The sequence below is a fragment of the Procambarus clarkii genome, chromosome 37 (assembly GCF_040958095.1).
Source record: "Procambarus clarkii isolate CNS0578487 chromosome 37, FALCON_Pclarkii_2.0, whole genome shotgun sequence".
In the NCBI taxonomy this organism is placed as follows: domain Eukaryota; kingdom Metazoa; phylum Arthropoda; class Malacostraca; order Decapoda; family Cambaridae; genus Procambarus; species Procambarus clarkii.
This window is the reverse complement of record NC_091186.1, coordinates 27,744,706-27,769,845: the sequence shown is the minus strand read 5'-3', so window position 1 is coordinate 27,769,845 and position 25,140 is coordinate 27,744,706. Positions and strand designations below refer to the sequence as shown.

At 49.3% G+C, this 25,140-nt stretch overlaps 2 protein-coding genes across 4 annotated transcripts in view; both read left to right on the top strand.

The window, feature by feature from the left end:
* The window catches only part of LOC123753094 (uncharacterized), a 99,232-nt gene extending 95,877 nt beyond the window's left edge, over nucleotides 1–3,355 (top strand). Inside the window, exons 15-17 of one of the 3 annotated variants that reach the window (XR_011230705.1) lie at nucleotides 1,409–1,623; nucleotides 1,817–2,995; nucleotides 3,185–3,355. Coding sequence is in view for 2 of the 3 variants with exons in the window: in XM_069337342.1 (XP_069193443.1) it covers nucleotides 1,409–1,623; nucleotides 1,817–1,841 (240 nt within the window). In the remaining variant the exon portion in view is untranslated. Of the gene's footprint in view, nucleotides 1–1,408; nucleotides 1,624–1,816 lie in introns of all 3 variants that reach the window. The other 2 variants (XM_069337343.1, XM_069337342.1) reach the window with 2 other exon arrangements.
* Nucleotides 3,356–7,480: 4,125 nt separating this feature from the next.
* On the top strand, nucleotides 7,481–16,355 carry LOC123753096 (transmembrane protein 254). The gene is made up of 4 exons (XM_045735099.2): nucleotides 7,481–7,528; nucleotides 12,497–12,612; nucleotides 14,307–14,410; nucleotides 15,946–16,355. The coding sequence occupies exons 2-4, from the start codon at nucleotides 12,511–12,513 to the stop codon at nucleotides 16,142–16,144; spliced, it is 405 nt and encodes a 134-aa protein (XP_045591055.2). The 5' UTR covers nucleotides 7,481–7,528; nucleotides 12,497–12,510; the 3' UTR covers nucleotides 16,145–16,355.
* The last annotated feature ends 8,785 nt before the right edge of the window (nucleotides 16,356–25,140 follow it).

The following is a 25,140-nucleotide window of genomic DNA, read 5'->3' as shown; positions in this document are numbered from 1 at the left end:
TACCTATATATAGTAATTGAGGCTGATCCTTCAACCCGTCCTCTTAAAAATAACGTCGCTTTCCGCTCGTATGCGCACCATGGCCAAAAGTGGACGTAATTTGAAATGAAATCGACTCACAAAAGTGACGTACTGTCCCGGTTTCTGTTTGAGTCGTCCGGCTTACTCAGAAAGGTTAGGAGAGGAAATTTTCAATTAACATTTTTCATACAAATTTGAAACTTTATGAGATTCCTGCCCACCTAGCCTACCAGAGGACCCTTAACTTACTGTTGTTGAAAAAAAATCCCAAATTTATTAAAAAAAAATCATTTTCAAATTACGTCCACTTTCGGCCATACGGGCAAACGGCCAAAAGCGACGTTATTTTTAAGAGGACAGGTTGGATCCTTGCCCTTGGAGGCTACGTCGTTCTCATACTACTTCTCTGCTCCTCTACCACTTCCTGCGCATTAACACCTCTCTCTTGTATGTATATTGTGGTTCTCCTCTGTTCTGTGTTCCTCTATTTCTTCCATGCTCTTTATTTTTCTCTCCTGCTACCAAACATTACCTGTAAAATCATGGCCAATATTTTCTCTCTCTCTTGGTTCTTTTATACCATAGTGGCAGAATAAGTCTTCTTCAGGTCCACGAGGCCTTGTGTTCTGTTCTCTTAGTTCTGTTTCCCGCGGTGTTCTCTCTAACCCCTTGGTTCTCGTTTTTATGGACAGCTGCAGTCTTCCAGTCTTATTCTTTGCCACAGCCTTCATAACAATGGGGGGGGGGCAGGGGGACATTTGACAAGCCGCCAGCTTCCTGTCCAGGTCGAGGCCACTATAGGGATGGTGGCCATAAAGTCAGTTCAGGTGAATTGTCAAGACCAATAAACAATGGCCCCGGCCCTTGCTGGTAGCCTGCTTCCCTTCGTGTTTCCTCCCTTATATCTGGCGATAGGAAGTTCCTCTATGTTACCTCTACCAGTTTTGCTCTCCATATTCTCTGTGAATATGTCTGTGTCTGTTAGTGTACTTATGTATGCATAATTCTGAGAGCATGACCGTGTCTGTTAATATACTTATGTAAATATCTTCCTTTTTGTGAGTATACTTCTGTAAAAGTTCCTTTTTGTGAGTATACTTCTGTAAAAGTTCCTTTTTGTGAGTATACTTCTGTAAAAGTTCCTTTTTGTAAGTATACTTTAATAAATGTTCCTTTTCGTGAGTATACTTCTGTGACTATGGCCCTGTTTGTGGGTATATGTATATCTCTGTGAGCATGTCCCTGTTGATGAGTATGCTTCTGTGAGTATATCTTTGTTTACCCAGGGATGGCAGGTATCCCTGAACACAAAAACTCTAGGTAAACTGACCCAATAAGTCCCCCAATTCTCCAATCTGTTTTTCCCTAAAAATTCTAATGGGGACAGGTCCAGACGACCGGGCAGCGGGCTCTATCCTACAAGAACGGGCTAGCAGGCACAGACCCCGAGCCTCTGGAGGACTATCCACCTGTGAGACGACCAGACTATCCTGGAGGACCCAGGCCACTCCCTAACCACCTGCTGATCCTCATGGCTGGCAGGATATCCGTTCCGGTCACCTTCGGGATCTTCAACATTGTCTACTGGGGCTCGGCGATGGGGTAGGTCTAGCACGCGCTTGTGGCGGATTGTTTACATTCTCAGTTCTTCATTCTTTGCTCCGATATATTGTATTTTAAAGTGGTTATCATCCCTATATCTATCTATCTTTGTTTATAAACTCATGGACGGACCAGAAAATAAACGTTAATTAGTAATTATTCACTCATTCTCGTATTATTTTCATTCGTACAGGGAGGCAGAAGAGAGTCCAACCTAACACACAGGAGTCAACCCCCGTCTCAGACAGACAGACAGACAGACGTAACAAAATGCGTCGCGATAGATACAAATTATTTTAAGACAATTTTATATGCACATTGCATTGGGCACTTAGCAACTTTTCTAATATAAATGTAACATAAAAAATATATTTAGAAAAATTTTATCTCAACATTTTAGAGAATAGGGTATGGGTAAGAGTTGCTTGTGATGTATAAGGTACAAAGTATTCCATAATGGGATCAGGTTATCTTGAGATGGGATCAGGGTATCTTGAGATGGGATCAGGGTATCTTGAGATGGGATCAGGGTATCTTGAGATGGGATCAGGGTATCTTGAGATGGGATTAGGGTATCTTGAGATGGGATCCGGGTATCTTGAGATGGGATCCGGGTTCTTGAGATGGGATCAGGGTTCTTGAGATGGGATCAGGGTATCTTGAGATGGGATCAGGGTATCTTGAGATGGGATCAGGGTTATTGAGATGGGATCAGGGTATCTTGAGATGGGATCAGGGTATCTTGAGATGGGATCAGGGTTCTTGAGATGGGATCAGGGTATCTTGAGATGGGATCAGGGTATCTTGAGTTGAGATCAGGGTATCTTGAGATGAGATCAGGGTTATTGAGATGGGATCAGGGTTCTTGAGATGGGATCAGGGTTCTTGAGATGGGATCAGGGTATCTTGAGATGGGATCAGGGTATCTTGAGATGGGATCAGGGTTATTGAGATAGGATCAGGGTATCTTGAGATGGGATCAAGAGCGCCTTGAGCTGGGATCAAGAGCGCCTTGAGCTGGGATCAGGGTTCTTGAATCTTGAGATAGGATCAGGGTGTCTGGAGATGGGATCAGGGTTCTTGACATAGGATTAGGATTCTTGAGAAGGGATCAGGAGCATCTGGAGAAGGAATCAGGATTCATGAGATAAGATCAGGGCTTTTGCGATGAGATATGGGTTCTTGAGACGGGATTAGGATTCATGAGATGGGATTTAGGTTCTTGAAATAGGATCAGGGTTCTTGAGATGGGATCAGGGTTGTTAAGATGGGATCAGGGTGTTAATGTGGACACGATGTTTTGAGATGCGATCAGGATATCCTTAACGGTGTTTAGGGCATCCTGGAAGAGGTTCCAGGCATCCTGGAAGAGGTTCCAGGCATCCTGGAAGAGGTTCCAGGCATCCTGGAAGAGGTTCCAGGCATCCTGGAAGAGGTTCCAGGCATCCTGGAAGAGGTTCCAGGCATCCTGGAAGAGGTTCCAGGCATCCTGGAAGAGGTTCCAGGCATCCTGGAATAGGTTCCAGGCATCCTGGAAGAGGTTCCAGGCATCCTGGAAGAGGTTCCAGGCACACAAATGTTTCTACACAACTCCATAATGACCTGAACCCCCCCCCCCCTCCCTAAACAAATTTAAGGAATAGGTTTTAAAAGGAAATTGAATATTTTTTCCCCAGCTGAAGTGTAAGTCATTCATGTACATACTATCGTGGAAATAAAGCTGAACATTGATCTATATGTATTATTTCACCTTATTTTTTATGGAGTTTTATATATATATATATATATATATATATATATATATATATATATATATATATATATATATATATATATATATATATATATGTAACCGAGAGAACAATTTGGAACTAGACAAACATAGGAGCCACAAACATGTCAGAATAAAGTTTTACAGTGTAAAAGTGCACAAGTGGCGCCGACCAGATGAGGAAGTTGTCGAGTCATGTTCGTGACACAACTTTACATATAAATATGATAAGAAACGAGTGAGCCGAAAAACTGCATTGATCTAATGTTCGCGGTGCTTAGGGACATATGCTCGACCCAGCATGCTCAACTAGGTGAGTACACACACACACACACACACACACACACACACACATACACACACACACACACACACACACACACACACACACACACACACACACACACACACACACACACGCACGCACACGCTAATGGAATGCATTAGGAAGTGATGTGGTGGAGGCTGACTCCATACAGTTTCAAGTGTAGATATGATAGAGCCCAATAGGCTCAGGAATCTGTACACCAGTTGATTGACGGTTGAGAGGCGGGACCAAAGAACCGAAGCTCATCCCCCGCAAGCACAACTAGGTGAATACAGTGTACACCCGGGGGTCCACACAGGGTACACCCAGGGGTCCACACAGGGTACACCCTGGGGTCCACCCTGGGGACCACACAGGGTACACCCTGGGGTCCACACAGGGTACACCCTGGGGTCCACACTGGGGTCCACACAGGGTACACCCTGGGGTCCACCCTGGGGTCCACACAGGGTACACCCAGGGGTCCACACAGGGTACACCCTGGGGTCCACACAGGGTACACCCTGGGGTCCACACTGGGGTCCACACAGGGTACACCCTGGGGTCCACCCTGGGGACCACACAGGGTACACCCTGGGGTCCACACAGGGTACACCCTGGGGTCCACACAGGGTACACCCTGGGGTCCACCCTGGGGACCACACAGGGTACACCCAGGGGTCCACTCAGGGTACACCCTGGGGTCCACACAGGGTACACCCTGGGGTCCACACAGGGTACACCCTGGGGTCCACACAGGGTATAACCTGGGGTCCACACAGAGTACACCCAGGGGTCCACCCATGGTACACCCAGGGGTCCACACAGGGTACACCCAGGGGTCCACACATGGTCCACACAGGGTACACCCAGGGGTCCACCCAGGGGTCCACACAGGGTATAACCTGGGGTCCACACAGAGTACACCCAGGGGTCCACCCATGGTACACCCAGGGGTCCACACAGGGTACACCCAGAGGTCCACACAGGGTACACCCAGGGGTCCACCCAGGGTACACCCGGGGGTCCACACAGGGTACACCCAGGGGTCCACTCAGGGTACACCCAGGGGTCAACACAGGGTACACCCAGGGGTCCACACAGGGTACACCCAGGGGTCCACACAGGGGTCCACACAGGGTACACCCAGAGGTCCACCCAGGGTACACCCGGGGGTCCACACAGGGTACACCCAGGGGTCCACCCAGGGGTCCACACAGGGTACACCCAGAGGTCCACACAGGGTATAACCTGGGGTCCACACAGGGTATAACCTGGGGTCCACACAGAGTACACCCAGGGGTCCACCCATGGTACACCCAGGGGTCCACACAGGGTACACCCAGGGGTCCACCCATGGTACACCCAGGGGTCCACACAGGGTACACCCAGGGGTCCACACAGGGTACACCCAGAGGTCCACACAGGGTATAACCTGGGGTCCACACAGGGTATAACCTGGGGTCCACACAGAGTACACCCAGGGGTCCACACAGGGTACACCCAGGGGTCCACACAGGGTACACCCAGGGGTCCACACAGGGTACACCCAGGGGTCCACACAGGGTACACCCGGGGGTCCACACAGGGTACACCCAGAGGTCCACCCAGGGTACACCCGGGGGTCCACACAGGGTACACCCAGGGGTCCACACAGAGTACACCCAGGGGTCCACACAGGGTACACCCAGGGGTCCACCCAGGGTACACCCGGGGGTCCACACAGGGTACACCCAGGGGTCCACACAGAGTACACCCAGGGGTCCACCCATGGTACACCCAGGGGTCCACACAGGGTACACCCAGGGGTCCACCCAGGGTACACCCAGGGGTCCACACAGGGTACACCCAGAGGTCCACCCAGGGTACACCCAGGGGTCCACACAGGGTACACCCAGGGGTCCACACAGGGTACACCCTGGGGTCCACACAGGGTACACCCTGGGGTCCACACAGGGTACACCCGGGGGTCCACACAGGGTACACCCAGGGGTCCACACAGGGTACACCCGGGGGTCCACACAGGGTACACCCAGGGGTCCACCCAGGGTACACCCAGGGGTCCACACAGGGTACACCCAGGGGTCCACACAGGGTACACCCAGGGGTCCACCCAGGGTACACCCTGGGGTCCACACATGGTCCACACAGGGTACACCCAGGGGTCCACCCAGGGGTCCACACAGGGTATAACCTGGGGTCCACACAGAGTACACCCAGGGGTCCACACAGAGTACACCCAGGGGTCCACCCAGGGTACACCCGGGGGTCCACACAGGGTACACCCAGAGGTCCACCCAGGGGTCCACCCAGGGGTACACCCTGGGGTCCACCCAGGGTACACCCAGGGGTCCACCCAGGGTACACCCGGGGGTCCACACAGGGTACACCCAGGGGTCCACACAGGGTACACCCTGGGGTCCACACAGGGTACACCCTGGGGTCCACACAGGGTACACCCAGGGGTCCACACAGGGTACACCCTGGGGTCCACACAGGGTACACCCTGGGGTCCACACAGGGTACACCCAGGGGTCCACCCAGGGTACACCCAGGGGTCCACACAGGGTACACCCAGGGGTCCACACAGGGTACACCCTGGGGTCCACACAGGGTACACCCTGGGGTCCACACAGGGTACACCCAGGGGTCCACCCAGGGTACACCCAGGGGTCCACACAGGGTACACCCAGGGGTCCACACAGGGTACACCCAGGGGTCCACACAGGGTACACCCAGGGGTCCACACATGGTCCACACAGGGTACACCCTGGGGTCCACACAGGGTACACCCAGGGGTCCACACAGGGTACACCCAGGGGTCCACACATGGTCCACACAGGGTACACCCTGGGGTCCACACAGGGTACACCCAGGGGTCCACACAGGGTACACCCTGGGGTCCACACAGGGTACACCCTGGGGTCCACACAGGGTACACCCAGGGGTCCACCCAGGGTACACCCAGGGGTCCACACAGGGTACACCCAGGGGTCCACACAGGGTACACCCAGGGGTCCACACAGGGTACACCCAGGGGTCCACACATGGTCCACACAGGGTACACCCTGGGGTCCACACAGGGTACACCCAGGGGTCCACACAGGGTACACCCAGGGGTCCACACATGGTCCACACAGGGTACACCCTGGGGTCCACACAGGGTACACCCAGGGGTCCACACAGGGTACACCCAGGGGTCCACACAGGGTACACCCTGGGGTCCACACAGGGGTCCACACAGGGTACACCCTGGGGTCCACACAGGGTACACCCAGGGGTCCACACAGGGTACACCCAGGGGTCCACACAGGGTACACCCAGGGGAGGGGGGGGGTGATGGAGCATAAATCCGCTAAGCTGCTAAGCGGATTATATGTGTTGCCATTCAGAGAACATGACATTTCATTAGGATTAGTTTATCCAAGACGCCTGGCTGAGTAAACTTCGTTATTCCTTTATCCTATCTTGCATATACACTCCCCATTATACATCCTTCATCATGCAACCCCCCCCCCCACCTATCTTGCATATACACTCCCCATTATACATCCTTCATCATGCAACCCCCCCTCCCCACCTATCTTGCATATACACTCCCCATTATACATCCTTCATCATGCAACCCCCCCCCCCCATCATGCAACCCCCCCCCCCATCCCCGGAATTATACATTCCCCGTCAAGCATTTATAGCGATAATAAATAGTTTAGTGGCGACGAATGGCATCGATTACATTAGCTTGGCCAGAAAACTAGTTTAGGCGCGCGGTCAGTTACCCTTGAGACACCGAGGTGGGGAGTTGGTCGCCTGGGTTCCCTAAACTGGTATGTTGCTTCTTGTTTGTTTGGTGAGAAGTTTGGGCTTTACATGTAATCAAATTGTGTGAAGGTCCCAGAATCCTCGCATTCTCTAATAACCACATTAACAAGTCCAAATGGTCGTTAATTCTTTTTTTTTTTATTTATTTATGTATACAAGAGTTTTTACAATCTTGTACAGCCACTAGCAAGCATAGCGTTTTGGGCAGGTCCTTAATCCTAATGTTTCTTGCATACACATCCCAGGAAGCAGCCTGTAGCAGCTGTCTAACTCAGGTACCTGTTTACTGCTAGGTGAACAGAGCCATCAAGGTGAAAGAAACTCTGCCCATTTGTTTCCACCTCCACCAGGGGATGAACTTGGATCCTTAGGATTATGAACCCCCGAGCGCTGTCCACTCAGCTGTCAGGTCCCGCTCTTTGCGATACGTTCAGTTTTTCATGAAGGTTTGTCCTCCCGATGACTGACTGCATGAGTGATGATGTTGAAAGATGTGGCACTCATGGAGATGCATCAATGTTCAGATGTTGGAAGTTATCGATGTCTTCCATGGTGCCAAAGATTGTGGTGTGTGGCAAGTCAGCCTGGGGAGTGACTTGGGTAAGGCGTGCTAAGTTATTTAGTAGAGTATGCTGGTGGTGGATCTTGTGGCAATTGATGGTAGTTGATTCTGACTTTAGCACTCAACTTTCTTCTTGTTGCTGGTAGATTTCAGCGATCCCGGATCGTCGGTCTTCGATGGCTTCTTAGAAGTCTTCGTGGTCTGACTACCTGTTGTTGTTATAGCGGTGCTTTCCTAGGCTGTTGAAGGCCTGGTGTCCTGCAGAAAGTCTTCAGGAGTGTAGTCTATCTTCCGTAGAGGAGGTAATTGTGTACCAACTGATCCCTCCTCATCCGACGAATCAGCTGCGTCAGAAGCCAAGGCGGTGTATCATGAAAGTTGAGTAGTATCAGCAGGTCCCGCAGATGTATTAGTAGGTACAGCGAGCGCACACTCTCTTTAGGTGGAACTGTATCAACTGTCGTCGGATGTTCTGATGTCTTCTCCTGGGCCGGGTTGGTGCCTGGATACTTCACAAAGTACGCAGGTTCAATAATGGCTGGGTGAATTAATTCAATATCCCCACTGTGGTATATAGTCTCAGCTTCGACTTATCTCCAGGGGCGCTCCAAATCCTCCATTTGGAGTCCCTTCTCATATTTTTCATTCAAATCCCTGGTCATGCATCCTCTTATTTCAGGAGAGCTCCTGAGGTTGATGGCGTCGGTGACATAGATGATGTCGACGATGTCTTCGTTGGGGACGATCAGCGGTCAGAGTCCTTAGCAGGAGGCGGCTTGGCAGGTGAAGTCTGGCATGGGAGCAGACTTTTTGGGAGGAGAGGTTCTGGGTCTAATGGAAAGTCATCCGCAGCTGGAATAGAGGGTGCATGTGGCGTATCGGTGGTGGGTGATTCTGGAGGCACGATGGTAGACTGTTCAACTGTGACAGGCGTGGTCAGGATATCACCAAGTGCAGCAGTGCTCACAGAGATGTCAAGATAAGGAGACTTTAAAATTCCAGAAGCAGAGGTGGTAACGATTTCCTTAGGTACTGTAATGGTCGGGAGGCCGTTCACAGCAAAGAGTACATTAAGGATTCTCACGAATTCCTGGTAGTTGGATCCAGCAATGTTGTCAGCAAGAAATGTTAAAGCATGTACAGTGCTGTGGTCAGTGGAAGTAGCCGACAACTGCCGTGGTGAAGCTTGGGCCCCATTTACTGTGTGACTGCTTCTCCTCCTCCACATGCTCCTGGTTGCTGCACTGGTTGATCAGTCCAGCAACCAGGAGGCCTGGTCGACGACCGGGCCGCAGGGACGCTAAGCCCCGGAAGCACCTCAAGGTAAGGTAACCTCCTCCTCCAATTGCCCTCAGACGTTAAATGATGACCAGTGCGGTGAGATGTGAGGCCTCTCTGTCATCAGTTATCTTCTTAATTTCATCCTGGCGCATGGGACACAAATAAGATTTTGGGCACTTACTGATCTGATGAAAGTACTAGTAGCACTTGAACACTCGTAATGGCGTTCCTTATGCGCTGAAGTGGGTGGTGAGGTGACACCGAAGCACTTAAATCCTAAGGTGGTGACCAGGTCTGCTGTGTGGTGTGTCGGATTTACAGTTGAGTGGTGTGGATATATAGGCAGGGATGAGCTGAGGTGACAAACAATGTCTTTAATGTGATAATGGGATATTAATAAGGTATTATTGAGATAAATGGGTTTCAATGATCCCACTCAAATCGACCTTTAAATGATCAATCAAAAACAGATCTAAATAACAGAGACCATTACTAATGTTCAAATTACATGATTTTGTAATCCGTACTAAAGCAGATTCAATTCAGATTTAGAGTTTGCAGTTTGTATTAAAGCAGATTCGATAATTTTTCTATTGAAAATGCTTTTACGCCACGTCATTGTGCTACCAGTCTCTGTGACGCAGTGGTTAGACACTCGCCTCGCGCTTTACAAGTGTTTTGTCCTGGGTTCGTATTCTGGCCGGGGAGGATTGACTGGGCGCCAATCCTTAACTGTAGCCTCTGTTCACCCAGCAGTGAATGGGTACCTGGGTGTTAAACGATTTATTATTCCCGAACGGCGAGTCGTATTCCGGGGAAAATTAGGATTAAGAACTTGCCCGAAACACTGTGTGTGCTGGTGGCTGTACAAGAATGTAACAACTCTTGTATATATAAATAAATAAAATAAATAAGATAAAAACAGTTTTTTGAAGTTTGCCATAACACAGGACGTCGTACAATTATAATAATATATGCAAAGAGAAAATTCGCCCCAAAAATGTGTTTATCATATTTTTCTGGGTTCGGAAATATTGTCAAGGCCTTGGAACTTGTTTATATACATGTGTTGTTTAATTACGAAAATACTGCTGGAAAACTATTAGTTAGAAACATTCCTTCTAGTGGTAATTGTCATTTACAAAATACGTTGTAAAGACTGTAATAGGTTCTATGTTGGGCAAACATCCACAGATTTGAAATTTAGAATTTCGCAACATACTCTGTAAGACACGGTCAATTGTCTAATGCTTTGTTCATTTGTCAAAACGTTCTCACCAAACTGATTGGGAGGTGGCTTCTGTTATCTATCCTAGTTCAGCATGGCTCGTGTACCTGTCAGCATGGGTAATATCTGTCTGCTCAGATAACATCTGAGCAGACATCTGAATCTGAATCTGATTTTGTACGGATTACAAAATCATGTAATTTGAACATTAGTTGTGGTCTGTATAATTTAGATCTATTTTTTGATTGATCATTTAAAGGTCGATACGAGTGGGATCATTGAAACCCATTTATCTCAATAATACCTTATTAATATACCATTATCTCATTAAAGACATTATTTCTCACCTTAGCTCATTCCTGCCTATATGTCCACACCACTCAACTGTAACTCCATCCTTCTTAAAATATATTATTAAATATGAAAGTACTTAAGGAAATTCCTATCTTAATCCTTCTTTCGTGGTCTGACATTGTCACTTTGTTCGTCACGTGTTAATTTCTTCGTGATTTACACACACACACACACACACATATAAACATATATGTGTACTCACCTAGTTGTACTCACCTAGTTGTGTCTGCAGGATCGAGCATTGACTCTTGGATCCCGCCTTTCGAGCATCGGTTGTTTACAGCAATGACTCCTGTCCTATTTCCCTATCATACCTGGTTTTAAAATTATGAATAGTATTTGCTTCCACAACCTGTTCCTGAAGTGCATTCCATTTCCCCACTACTCTCACGCTAAAAGAAAACTTCCTAACATCTCTGTGACTCATCTGAGTTTCAAGCTTCCATCCATGTCCTCTCGTTCTGTTACTATTCCGTGTGAACATTTCGTCTATGTCCACTCTGTCAATTCCTCTGAGTATCTTATACGTTCCTATCATGTCCCCCCTCTCCCTTCTTCTTTCTAGTGTCGTAAGGCACAATTCCCTCAGGCGCTCTTCATACCCCATCCCTCGTAGCTCTGGGACGAGTCTCGTTGCAAACCTCTGAACCTTTTCCAGTTTCATTATATGTTTCTTCAGATGGGGACTCCATGATGAGGCGGCATACTCTAAGACTGGCCTTACGTAGGCAGTGTAAAGCGCCCTAAATGCCTCCTTACTTTGGTTTCTGAATGATGTTCTAACTTTTGCCAGTGTAGAGTACGCTGCTGTCGTTATCCTATTAATATGTGCCTCAGGAGATAGATTAGGTGTTACGTCCACCCCCAGGTCTCTTTCACGCGTCGTTACAGGTAGGCTGTTCCCCTTCATTGTGTACTGTCCCTTTGGTCTCCTATCTCCTAGTCCCATTTCCATAACTTTACATTTGCTCGTGTTGAATTCTAGTAGCCATTTCTCTGACCATCTCTGCAATCTGTTCAGGTCCTCTTGGAGGATCCTGCAATCCTCATCTGTCACAACTCTTCTCATCAACTTTGCATCATCCGCAAACATCGACATGTAGGACTCTACGCCTGTAAACATGTCGTTAACATATACAAGAAATAGAATTGGTCCCAGCACCGATCCTTGTGGTACTCCACTTGTTACTGTTCGCCAGTCCGACTTCTCGCCCCTTACCGTAACTCTTTGGCTCCTTCCTGTTAGGTAGTTCCTTATCCACACATGTGTGTGTGTGTGTGGGTGTGGGTGTGTGTGTGTGTGTGTGTGTGTGTGTGTGTGTGTGTGTGTGTGTGTGTGTGTGTGTGTGTGTACCTGTGTATGTAGCATTAAGAATTGTGTAACTACCTTCACAAGATTGTCACTTGCTTAGCTAAACGAACTCTGTGGTTCAGTTCCTGAACCCATTATGTGCCTCTGTAACCCTTTCCACCACCCCCACCCCAACCCACGGAATGGGTATGGGGTGCATAATAAATAAATGACTTTGAAAATGTGTTTATCTGCAGTAGAGAAGGTGACCATGGCGACGCCCAGAGGCCCGCGGGAGATGACTCCTGACTACTTCATCCTCACGCCTCCACCTCTCACTATCTTCATCGCCTCGGGACTCATCATGATGGGGGTGAGTCACTCTCCGCTGATGGGCGGTGATGGTGATACTGATGAATGGTGTTGATGGGTGGTGATGTTAAATGATACTGATGGTTGATGGAGTGTCTGATGGATAAGTGATGGTGAAGGTGGATAATGGTGATATGTGATAGTGATGTGTGTGTATTGAGCAAGACCATCGTTATCTATAATTATGAGTTATAATCTATCATCATCATATGTTTCAGTACCATGTCTGATAATGTAATTATATCATCATATTATATCTTTATGTCTACAAGTCAACTGATGCTCACTGATATTGCTTATCCTGGTCCTCATACCCCAGCTCCTGGTCCTCATACCCCAGCTCCTGGTCCTCATACCCCAGCTCCTGGTCCTCATACCCCAGCTCCTGGTCCTCATACCCCAGTTCCTGGTCCTCATACCCCAGCTCCTGGTCCTCATACCCCAGTTCCTGGTCCTCATACCCCAGCTCCTGGTCCTCATACCCCAGCTCCTGGTCCTCATACCCCAGCTCCTGGTCCTCATACCCCAGCTCCTGGTCCTCATACCCCAGTTCCTGGTCCTCATACCCCAGCTCCTGGTCCCCATACCCCAGGTCCTGGTCCTCATACCCCAGCTCCTGGTCCTCATACCCCAGCTCCTGGTCCCCATATCCCAGCTCCTGGTCCCCATACCCCAGCTCCTGGTCCCCATACCCCAGCTCCTGGTCCCCATACCCCAGCTCCTGGTCCCCATACACCAGCTCCTGGTCCTCATACCCCAGCTCCTGGTCCTCATACCCCAGCTCCTGGTCCTCATACCCCAGCTCCTGGTCCCCATACCCCAGCTCCTGGTCCCCATACCCCAGCTCCTGGTCCCCATACCCCAGCTCCTGGTCCTCATACCCCAGCTCCTGGTCCTCATACCCCAGCTCCTGGTCCTCATACCCCAGCTCCTGGTCCTCATACCCCAGCTCCTGGTCCCCATACCCCAGCTCCTGGTCCTCATACCCCAGCTCCTGGTCCTCATACCCCAGCTCCTGGTCCTCATACCCCAGCTCCTGCATGGTCCTCATATCCCAGCTCCTTGTCCTCATACCCCAGCTCCTGGTCCTCATATCCCAGCTCCTGGTCCCCATACCCCAGCTCCTGGTCCCCATACCCCAGCTCCTGGTCCCCATACCCCAGCTCCTGGTCCTCATACCCCAGCTCCTGGTCCTCATACCCCAGCTCCTGGTCCTCATACCCCAGCTCCTGCATGGTCCTCATATCCCAGCTCCTGGTCCTCATACCCCAGCTCCTGGTCCTCATACCCCAGCTCCTGGTCCTCATACCCCAGCTCCTGGTACTCATACCCTAGCTCCTGGTCCTCATACCCCAGCTCCTGGTCCTCATACCCCAGCTCCTGGTACTCATACCCCAGCTCCTGGTACTCATACCCTAGCTCCTGGTCCTCATACCCCAGCTCCTGGTCCTCATACCCCAGCTCCTGGTCCTCATACCCCAGCTCCTGGTACTCATACCCTAGCTCCTGGTCCTCATACCCCAGCTCCTGGTCCTCATACCCCAGCTCCTGGTCCTCATACCCCAGCTCCTGGTCCCCATACCCCAGCTCCTGGTCCTCATACCCCAGCTCCTGGTCCTCATACCCCAGCTCCTGGTCCTCATACCCCAGCTCCTTGTCCTCACACTGATGACTTTCTCTCTCCCGTGTTCGTAGTTGACGTGGCAGTGTCCGGAAGTGTTCGAAAACCCGCTCCTCGGCCCGTTCGGACAGCTCCTGGCCTGGCTTGGTGCCCATCACAACGCCTTGGTCAGACTGGTGTACGTAGCGGCGCCTCTTGGGCACTGTTGTTTGTGACTCCTAGGGTCATGGGTAGTGTATATGTGCTTGTGTCGTTCTTCCTCCCTCACACACCTGCCTCCCTCCCACACACACACACACACACCTGCCTCCCTCCCACACACACACACACCTGCCTCCCTCCCACACACACAAACACACACCTGCCTCCCTCCCACACACACACACCTGCCTCCCTCCCTCACACACACACACACACACAATGTTTCAAATCTCCCTTATAAGTATAAATCTCACGAAGAAAGATACAGATGAAAATATAATTACTTTCTCTAGCCAGGAGAAAAGTTAGGGACGAGGTGATGAAAGTATAGAAGTGGATGAACGGACACGACAAAGGGGTCGATAGTGTTGAGTGAAGAGGCACACACAACAGAACACAGAATCTGTGGTCCCGGGTTCTATCCCGGGCGCCGGAGAGAAATGATGGGCAGAGTTTCTTTCACCCTATGCCCCTGTTACTTAGCAGTAAATAGGTACCTGGGAGTTAGTCAGCTGTCACGGGCTGCTTCCCGGGGTATGTGTGGTGTGGAAAAAAAGGTGGTAGTAGAGACAGTTGAGAGGCGAGCTGGCCATCCCACAGGCCAGCAGGCACTGACAGCTGGCCATCCCACAGACCAACAGGCACTGACAGCTGGCCCTCCCACAGACCAACAGGCACTGACAGCTGGCCCTCCCACAGACCAACAGGCACTGACAGCTGACCCTCCCACAGACCAACAGGCACTGCCAGCTGGCCATCCCACAGACCAACAGGCACTGACAGCTGACCCTCCCACAGACCAACAGGCACTGACAGCTGACCCTCCCACACACCAACAGGCACTGACAGCTGGCCCTCCCACAGACCAACAGGCACTGACAGCTGGCCCTCCCACAGACCAACAGGCACTGACAGCTGGCCATCCCACACACCAACAGGCACTGACAGCTGGCCCTCCCACAGACCAACAGGCACTGACAGCTGGCCCTCCCACAGACCAACAGGCACTGACAGCTGGCCCTCCCACAGACCAACAGGCACTGACAGCTGGCCCTCCCACAGACCAACAGGCACTGACAGCTGGCCATCCCACAGACCAACAGGCACTGACAGCTGGCCATCCCACAGACCAGCACTGCCAGCTGGCCATCCCACAGACCAACAGGCACTGACAGCTGACCCTCCCACAGACCAACAGGCACTGACAGCTGGCCCTCCCACAGACCAACAGGCACTGACAGCTGACCCTCCCACAGACCAACAGGCACTGACAGCTGGCCATCCCACAGACCAACAGGCACTGACAGCTGGCCATCCCACAGACCAGCACTGACAGCTGGCCCTCCCACAGACCAACAGGCACTGACAGCTGGCCCTCCCACAGACCAACAGGCACTGACAGCTGGCCATCCCACAGACCAGCACTGACAGCTGGCCCTCCCACAGACCAACAGACACTGACAGCTGGCCCTCCCACAGACCAACAGGCACTGACAGCTGGCCCTCCCACAGGTTCGTGCCGACAGTGGTGGTGCACGTGCTGGAGGTGGTGTGGGCGGTGTGTGTGTGTCGGGGGCGCCTGGGCCTCACCCGCTGCACCACCACATGCTGGGCTCTTCAGATCAGCGTGGTGGGTATATTCTCCCTCAGGTACCTCATCTGGCCGCTGGAGGACGCCCGCCACGCCTCCAGAAGTAAGAAGGAGGCCTAGGGTGTAGGCCTAGTGTGTCGGCCTAGGGGGTAAGCCTGGGTCACCTAGAGCCGTCAGTATTAATATGGTTATTATAAGCCTAATAATATGGATCATGTCAAAAATACTTTGCGTATTAGTGGTTGTATGCAATATACAATTTAACTTAACAAACCTCTATAACAAGTACTAATGCATATTGTATAAATAAAAAATATTACTACAGTTTAAATGTAGAATAACTCATTACAAAAAAATCCTCGGGGGAATAACGGGGAACCATCGACATGCCAACGGGTTCCTGTCCCCGTCGAGGCCACTACAGGCACGACGGCCCTTAGCCAGCAAAGTGATGAATCCACCCACGTCAACACGTAGTGAATGGTGAGTAGCCGCGCCCATCCGCGGACTGTCAACAGCAACTCTTCAAAGACTATCAACCTGTCTATCCATCCCCCTCCGTGGTGTCGCCTTGTCGTGGCGAGGAGCTCACATCCATCCCCCTCCGTGGTGTCGCCTTGTCGTGGCGAGGGGCTCACGTCCATCCCCCTCCGTGGTGTCGCCTTGTCGTGGCGAGGGGCTCACATCCATCCCCCTCCGTGGTGTCGCCTTGTCGTGGCGAGGAGCTCACATCCATCCCCCTCCGTGGTGTCGCCTTGTCGTGGCGAGGGGCTCACATCCATCCCCCTCCGTGGTGTCGCCTTGTCGTGGCGAGGAGCTCACGTACACCTCCCTGAGACTGGTGAGGGTTGCCTTCGCTTCCTCTCCTGCCCAATCTTTGGGTGTTGTACGTGCAGAAGGGCACCACGTAGTGGCCTTGTGAATCATCGGACTGCCCGCTGCAGGGGTCGCCCGTGAGTGGATGGTTGGGTGGCCAGGCTGGGGGGATGGGGGGTGTTAGCACCAGTGTGGGAGAATGGACGATGTAGTAGGACTCCCCTGTTGAAAAGGGGGAGCACCACTGGGAACGACACACCCTTCCTGCACTGGCCCGCGCTCGCCCTGGCTGCCCTGGTAGATGGTATCTACCAGGGCAAAAAATGATTGTTAAAAATGATTGCTTTATGGATGACGACACGACTTCTCTTACCCAGGCTCATAGGGTGGGCGACCAGTCCCGTGAGTTGGACTGAGGTGGAGAACCGGACTTTGGAGCCTCCGCTACATTGGGCCCAGACCGGACTTCTTCCCCCTCCCCCCCCCCCCAACCCTTGCTCCCCTCGGGCCCCTGTGGTAGGGTCGAGCCCCAAGCGCCCTGTGGTAGGGTCGAGCCCCAAGCGCCCTGCGGTGACCACCTCGTCCCCTAGCGAGGCTCCGTCTCTCTTTGTGACTACTGCGCCTTATAACCCCTCCCTCTCTCTAGAGAGAGGGAGAGAGGTGTTATAAGGTTATATTCAAGACTGTTCCAAGTGGGTAGAATTCTACCCACTTCAAGACTCCGCTCCAATATAGAAGCATCAAGAAATATGGGCCAATAAAAATAGGCCTTCTGCAGTCACCTACCTTTAATACCCATTGTTTCGTGTCCTGTCTTGTGTTAAAAGTTTATTTTCACCTCATCCAAAACTGTTGTAACATGTCACCTCACCCAAATATAGGTATAAAAACTCGAAGATGTTTAAGCTCTATTCAGTTAAAGTTGTGTGTGTGTGTGTAAACTAAAGTCTTTGAAAATGTAATAAGTTTTACGAAACGCGCTCAAGTGTCGCGTCAGACTTGAAATAAAAATTAATTTTGGAGAATTGATTTTTGAATTACTATCAACAGTGAAAAGAAACGTAAGAAAGATCGAGAAAATTCGTGTTAGAATTATTAATCTTACTTTTTCGGTCATATTTAATAATATATATATACAGTATATATATATATATACAGTATATATATATATATATATATATATATATATATATATATATATATATATATATATATATATATATATATATATTTTATATATATATATTTTATATATATATATATATATATATATATATATATATATTTTATATATATATATATATATATTTATGCGAACAAGCCTGAATGGTCCCCAGGACTATATGCGAATGAAAACTCACACCCCAGAAGTGACTCGAACCCATACTCCCAGAAGCAACACAACTGGTAACTACAGGGCGCCTTAATCCGCTTGACCATCACGGCCGTCAAAGGAAGTGATAGCCGAGGCTATTTGAGCCACTTCCCCGATGGCAACTCGGATGGTAATCTTGGGCATAGCATTTCACCAAATCACCTCATTCTTTGGGGCACACGTGAGGAACACAAATGCGAACAAGCCTGAATGGTCCCCAGGACTATATGCGAATGAAAACTCACACCCCAGAAGTGACTCGAACCCATACTCCCAGAAGCAACGCAACTGGTAACTACAGGGCGCCTTAATCCGCTTGACCATCACGGCCGTCAAAGGAAGTGATAGCCGAGGCTATTTGAGCCACTTCCCCGACGGCAACTCGGATGGTAATCTTGGGCATAGCATTTCACCAAATCACCTCATTCTTTGGGGCACACGTGAGGAACACAAATGCGAACAAGCCTGAATGGTCCCCAGGACTATATGCGAATGAAAACTCACACCCCAGAAGTGACTCGAACCCATACTCCCAGAAGCAACGCAACTGGTAACTACAGGGCGCCTTAATCCGCTTGACCATCACGGCCGTCAAAGGAAGTGATAGCCGAGGCTATTTGAGCCACTTCCCCGACGGCAACTCGGATGGTAATCTTGGGCATAGCATTTCACCAAATCACCTCATTCTTTGGGGCACACGTGAGGAACACAAATGCGAACAAGCCTGAATGGTCCCCAGGACTATATGCGAATGAAAACTCACACCCCAGAAGTGACTCGAACCCATACTCCCAGAAGCAACGCAACTGGTAACTACAGGGCGCCTTAATCCGCTTGACCATCACGGCCGTCAAAGGAAGTGATAGCCGAGGCTATTTGAGCCACTTCCCCGACGGCAACTCGGATGGTAATCTTGGGCATAGCATTTCACCAAATCACCTCATTCTTTGGGGCACACGTGAGGAACACAAATGCGAACAAGCCTGAATGGTCCCCAGGACTATATGCGAATGAAAACTCACACCCCAGAAGTGACTCGAACCCATACTCCCAGAAGCAACGCAACTGGTAACTACAGGGCGCCTTAATCCGCTTGACCATCACGGCCGTCAAAGGAAGTGATAGCCGAGGCTATTTGAGCCACTTCCCCGACGGCAACTCGGATGGTAATCTTGGGCATAGCATTTCACCAAATCACCTCATTCTTTGGGGCACACGTGAGGAACACAAATGCGAACAAGCCTGAATGGTCCCCAGGACTATATGCGAATGAAAACTCACACCCCAGAAGTGACTCGAACCCATACTCCCAGAAGCAACGCAACTGGTAACTACAGGGCGCCTTAATCCGCTTGACCATCACGGCCGTCAAAGGAAGTGATAGCCGAGGCTATTTGAGCCACTTCCCCGACGGCAACTCGGATGGTAATCTTGGGCATAGCATTTCACCAAATCACCTCATTCTTTGGGGCACACGTGAGGAACACAAATGCGAACAAGCCTGAATGGTCCCCAGGACTATATGCGAATGAAAACTCACACCCCAGAAGTGACTCGAACCCATACTCCCAGAAGCAACGCAACTGGTAACTACAGGGCGCCTTAATCCGCTTGACCATCACGGCCGTCAAAGGAAGTGATAGCCGAGGCTATTTGAGTCACTTCCCCGACGGCAACTCGGATGGTAATCTTGGGCATAGCATTTCACCAAATCACCTCATTCTTTGGGGCACACGTGAGGAACACAAATGCGAACAAGCCTGAATGGTCCCCAGGACTATATGCGAATGAAAACTCACACCCCAGAAGTGACTCAAACCCATACTCCCAGAAGCAACGCAACTGGTAACTACAGGGCGCCTTAATCCGCTTGACCATCACGGCCGTCAAAGGAAGTGATAGCCGAGGCTATTTGAGCCACTTCCCCGACGGCAACTCGGATGGTAATCTTGGGCATAGCATTTCACCAAATCACCTCATTCTTTGGGGCACACGTGAGGAACACAAATGCGAACAAGCCTGAATGGTCCCCAGGACTATATGCGAATGAAAACTCACACCCCAGAAGTGACTCGAACCCATACTCCCAGAAGCAACGCAACTGGTAACTACAGGGCGCCTTAATCCGCTTGACCATCACGGCCGTCAAAGGAAGTGATAGCCGAGGCTATTTGAGCCACTTCCCCGACGGCAACTCGGATGGTAATCTTGGGCATAGCATTTCACCAAATCACCTCATTCTTTGGGGCACACGTGAGGAACACAAATGCGAACAAGCCTGAATGGTCCCCAGGACTATATGCGAATGAAAACTCACACCCCAGAAGTGACTCGAACCCATACTCCCAGAAGCAACGCAACTGGTAACTACAGGGCGCCTTAATCCGCTTGACAATCACGGCCGTCAAAGGAAGTGATAGCCGAGGCTATTTGAGCCACTTCCCCGACGGCAACTCGGATGGTAATCTTGGGCATAGCATTTCACCAAATCACCTCATTCTTTGGGGCACACGTGAGGAACACAAATGCGAACAAGCCTGAATGGTCCCCAGGACTATATGCGAATGAAAACTCACACCCCAGAAGTGACTCGAACCCATACTCCCAGAAGCAACGCAACTGGTAACTACAGGGCGCCTTAATCCGCTTGACCATCACGGCCGTCAAAGGAAGTGATAGCCGAGGCTAATTTGAGCCACTTCCCCGACGGCAACTCGGATGGTAATCTTGGGCATAGCATTTCACCAAATCACCTCATTCTTTGGGGCACACGTGAGGAACACAAATGCGAACAAGCCTGAATGGTCCCCAGGACTATATGCGAATGAAAACTCACACCCCAGAAGTGACTCGAACCCATACTCACAGAAGCAACGCAACTGGTAACTACAGGGCGCCTTAATCCGCTTGACCATCACGGCCGTCAAAGGTAGCCTCGGCTATCACTTCCTTTGACGGCCGTGATGGTCAAGCGGATTAAGGCGCCCTGTAGTTACCAGTTGCGTTGCTTCTGGGAGTATGGGTTCGAGTCACTTCTGGGGTGTGAGTTTTCATTCGCATATAGTCCTGGGGACCATTCAGGCTTGTTCGCATTTGTGTTCCTCACGTGTGCCCCAAAGAATGAGGTGATTTGGTGAAATGCTATGCCCAAGATTACCATCCGAGTTGCCGTCGGGGAAATAGCCTCGGCTATCACTTCCTTTGACGGCCGTGATGGTCAAGCGGATTAAGGCGCCCTGTAGTTACCAGTTGCGTTGCTTCTGGGAATATGGGTTCGAGTCACTTCTGGGGTGTGAGTTTTCATTCGCATATAGTCCTGGGGACCATTCAGGCTTGTTCGCATTTGTGTTCCTCACGTGTGCCCCAAAGAATGAGGTGATTTGGTGAAATGCTATGCCCAAGATTACCATCCGAGTTGCCGTCGGGGAAATAGCCTCGGCTATCACTTCCTTTGACGGCCGTGATGGTCAAGCGGATTAAGGCGCCCTGTAGTTACCAGTTGCGTTGCTTCTGGGAGTATGGGTTCGAGTCACTTCTGGGGTGTGAGTTTTCATTCGCATATAGTCCTGGGGACCATTCAGGCTTGTTCGCATTTGTGTTCCTCACGTGTGCCCCAAAGAATGAGGTGATTTGGTGAAATGCTATGCCCAAGATTACCATCCGAGTTGCCGTCGGGGAAGTGGCTCAAATAGCCTCGGCTATCACTTCCTTTGACGGCCGTGATGGTCAAGCGGATTAAGGCGCCCTGTAGTTACCAGTTGCGTTGCTTCTGGGAGTATGGGTTCGAGTCACTTCTGGGGTGTGAGTTTTCATTCGCATATAGTCCTGGGGACCATTCAGGCTTGTTCGCATTTGTGTTCCTCACGTGTGCCCCAAAGAATGAGGTGATTTGGTGAAATGCTATGCCCAAGATTACCATCCGAGTTGCCGTCGGGGAAGTGGCTCAAATAGCCTCGGCTATCACTTCCTTTGACGGCCGTGATGGTCAAGCGGATTAAGGCGCCCTGTAGTTACCAGTTGCGTTGCTTCTGGGAGTATGGGTTCGAGTCACTTCTGGGGTGTGAGTTTTCATTCGCATATAGTCCTGGGGACCATTCAGGCTTGTTCGCATTTGTGTTCCTCACGTGTGCCCCAAAGAATGAGGTGATTTGGTGAAATGCTATGCCCAAGATTACCATCCGAGTTGCCGTCGGGGAAGTGGCTCAAATAGCCTCGGCTATCACTTCCTTTGACGGCCGTGATGGTCAAGCGGATTAAGGCGCCCTGTAGTTACCAGTTGCGTTGCTTCTGGGAGTATGGGTTCGAGTCACTTCTGGGGTGTGAGTTTTCATTCGCATATAGTCCTGGGGACCATTCAGGCTTGTTCGCATTTGTGTTCCTCACGTGTGCCCCAAAGAATGAGGTGATTTGGTGAAATGCTATGCCCAAGATTACCATCCGAGTTGCCGTCGGGGAAGTGGCTCAAATAGCCTCGGCTATCACTTCCTTTGACGGCCGTGATGGTCAAGCGGATTAAGGCGCCCTGTAGTTACCAGTTGCGTTGCTTCTGGGAGTATGGGTTCGAGTCACTTCTGGGGTGTGAGTTTTCATTTTCATATATATATTTATATATATATATATATATATATTTTATATTTATATATATATATATATATTTTATATATATATATATATATATATATATATATATATATATATATATATATATATATATATATATATATATATCATTGAATATGACCGCATATTCTGTATTTATTATTTTCTGGTTTAGGGCTTCTATCCCTCTAACTATTTTCTTAGCATCAGGGCTTAATTGGAATAGGAGTTCTCCAAAACTCATTTTCGTACTTTTAAGGTGAAGAAAAGAAGTGATTTACTATAGAGTGTATTACACTTATTTGTATAATTTGCACGACGTTTCGAACCTCCATGGTTCATTCTCAAGTGAACAGATCTTACAATACTAGTTGATTTTATACCCGCATTAGGTCAGGTGATAATACAATGAAGGTGAAAAACATGGGGGGATACATAAGGGAAAATTCGTATGGGCCAATAAGCCTTCTGCAGCCCCTATGTTTATCCCTTATGTATCCCCCCATGTTTTTCACCTTCATACTCTACCCACCATGAGAGTAAGGACAAGACAAGAACATATCGATGCCAACACAGAAAACAATGTCCAACATAACAGGCCAATTACACTGGATTAATCTTTGTGTTTAGATAGGAGATGCCTCGTATGGGCCAATAAGCCTTCTGCAGCCCCTATGTTTATCCCTTATGTATCCCCCCATGTTTTCACCTTCATTGTATTATCACCTGACCTAATGCTGGTATAAAATCAACTAGTATTGTAAGATCTGTTCACTTGAGAATGAACCATGGAGGTTCGAAACGTCGTGCAAATTATACAAATAAGTGTAATACACTCTATAGTAAATCACTTCTTTTCTTCACCTTAAAAGTACGAAAATGAGTTTTGGAGAACTCCTATTCCAATTAAGCCCTGATGCTAAGAAAATAGTTAGAGGGATAGAAGCCCTAAACCAGAAAATAATAAATACAGAATATGCGGTCATATTCAATGAAACATGTTTGAAAGAAAACCTGCTGCCAGTATACACCAATATATATATATATATATATATATATATATATATATATATATATATATATATATATATATATATATATATATATATATATATAAAGCAACATGGATCAAGATATACAGAAGGGACTTAAATTCCGCCACTAGGAAAATCAGATCAGCCTAAGGAAACTAGGAAAGAAAACTTGCTCAAGATGTGTGGGAAATAAGCACATCAATTATAAAATGAATTCAATATGCTGGAAATCACTGTCGTTTTGTGTCATGTTACGAAAGAATAAATATTTTAGTTAGTCATAAAAGAAACAGGAAATGATGACTCTTGAATAGAAAATGGGGTTAACGTACCCTACGTCGACTACATCTCGTTCTCAAAATGTTTCTGACTAATTTAATATAAAATCCACAGTCTCAGAGCTGGTAGCCCAATTCAACTATCTCAATTATACATTCAATAACAATATGAGAGTACACAACACCCTCTTTATCCTTCTCGATAAAATTCTCACCTGGAGGTGAGGCGCGAGAAGGGAGAGAGACCATTGAGGTCAAGTACACTGAACATGGCACAGTTGACACGTGACGGGGTAGTTGAGCCGACGCTGGCCTACCACAGTCACCACAACCTCTACCACCAAGTTATAGACCGCAGCGTGACTCACAACAAAGAAACGGAGTCACTATATATTTGTTGTCACAACTTGCACGACAACGGAAAGGGCTAATTTCGGTTTATTGTAGTTCAGATTAGTTGGTGGATGACTGAGTGTCTTAGACTAATCATCAGGGCGGATGACAACCCCCTCAAGAGTAAGAGTCTCTAATTAATTTACATTTATGTGCTACAGTTGAGGTATATCTGTTCTTGCTATAGATGTCTCTATATAGCTGTATATGATGCTATAGATGTTTACCAGTCTCCGTGGCGTAGTGGTAAGACACTCGCTTGGTGTTCCGCGAGTGCTTTATCCTGGGTTCGTATCCTGGCCGGGGAGGATTTACTGAGCGCAAATCCTTAACTGTAGCCTCTGTTTAACTCAACAGTAAAATGTGTACTTTGTTGTAAAAACGATTCTTCGCGGCGGGGATCGTATTCCAGGGACCTGCCCGAAACGCTACGCGTACTAGTGGCTCTACAAGAATGTAACAACTCTTGTATATATCAATAAAAAATCTAAAAAAAAAAGATGTTACGTGGTAACGTTGGCCCAGGTATATTGTGAGAGAAGGGAGGGAACTATCAGGGGAACACGCCAAGTCCTTACGACTATATAGTACTGGGAAGGGGTCAGGATAAGGATTAGGGAT

Bases quoted from the DNA above. Each gene is read 5' to 3' on its own strand.
- LOC123753096 (XM_045735099.2), top strand. From the start codon at position 12,511: ATGGCGACGCCCAGAGGCCCGCGGGAGATGACTCCTGACTACTTCATC. The intron at 12,613-14,306 runs GTGAGTCACTCT...CCGTGTTCGTAG, and splicing joins CGGGACTCATCATGATGGGG to TTGACGTGGCAGTGTCCGGA. The intron at 14,411-15,945 runs GTACGTAGCGGC...GCCCTCCCACAG, and splicing joins AACGCCTTGGTCAGACTGGT to GTTCGTGCCGACAGTGGTGG.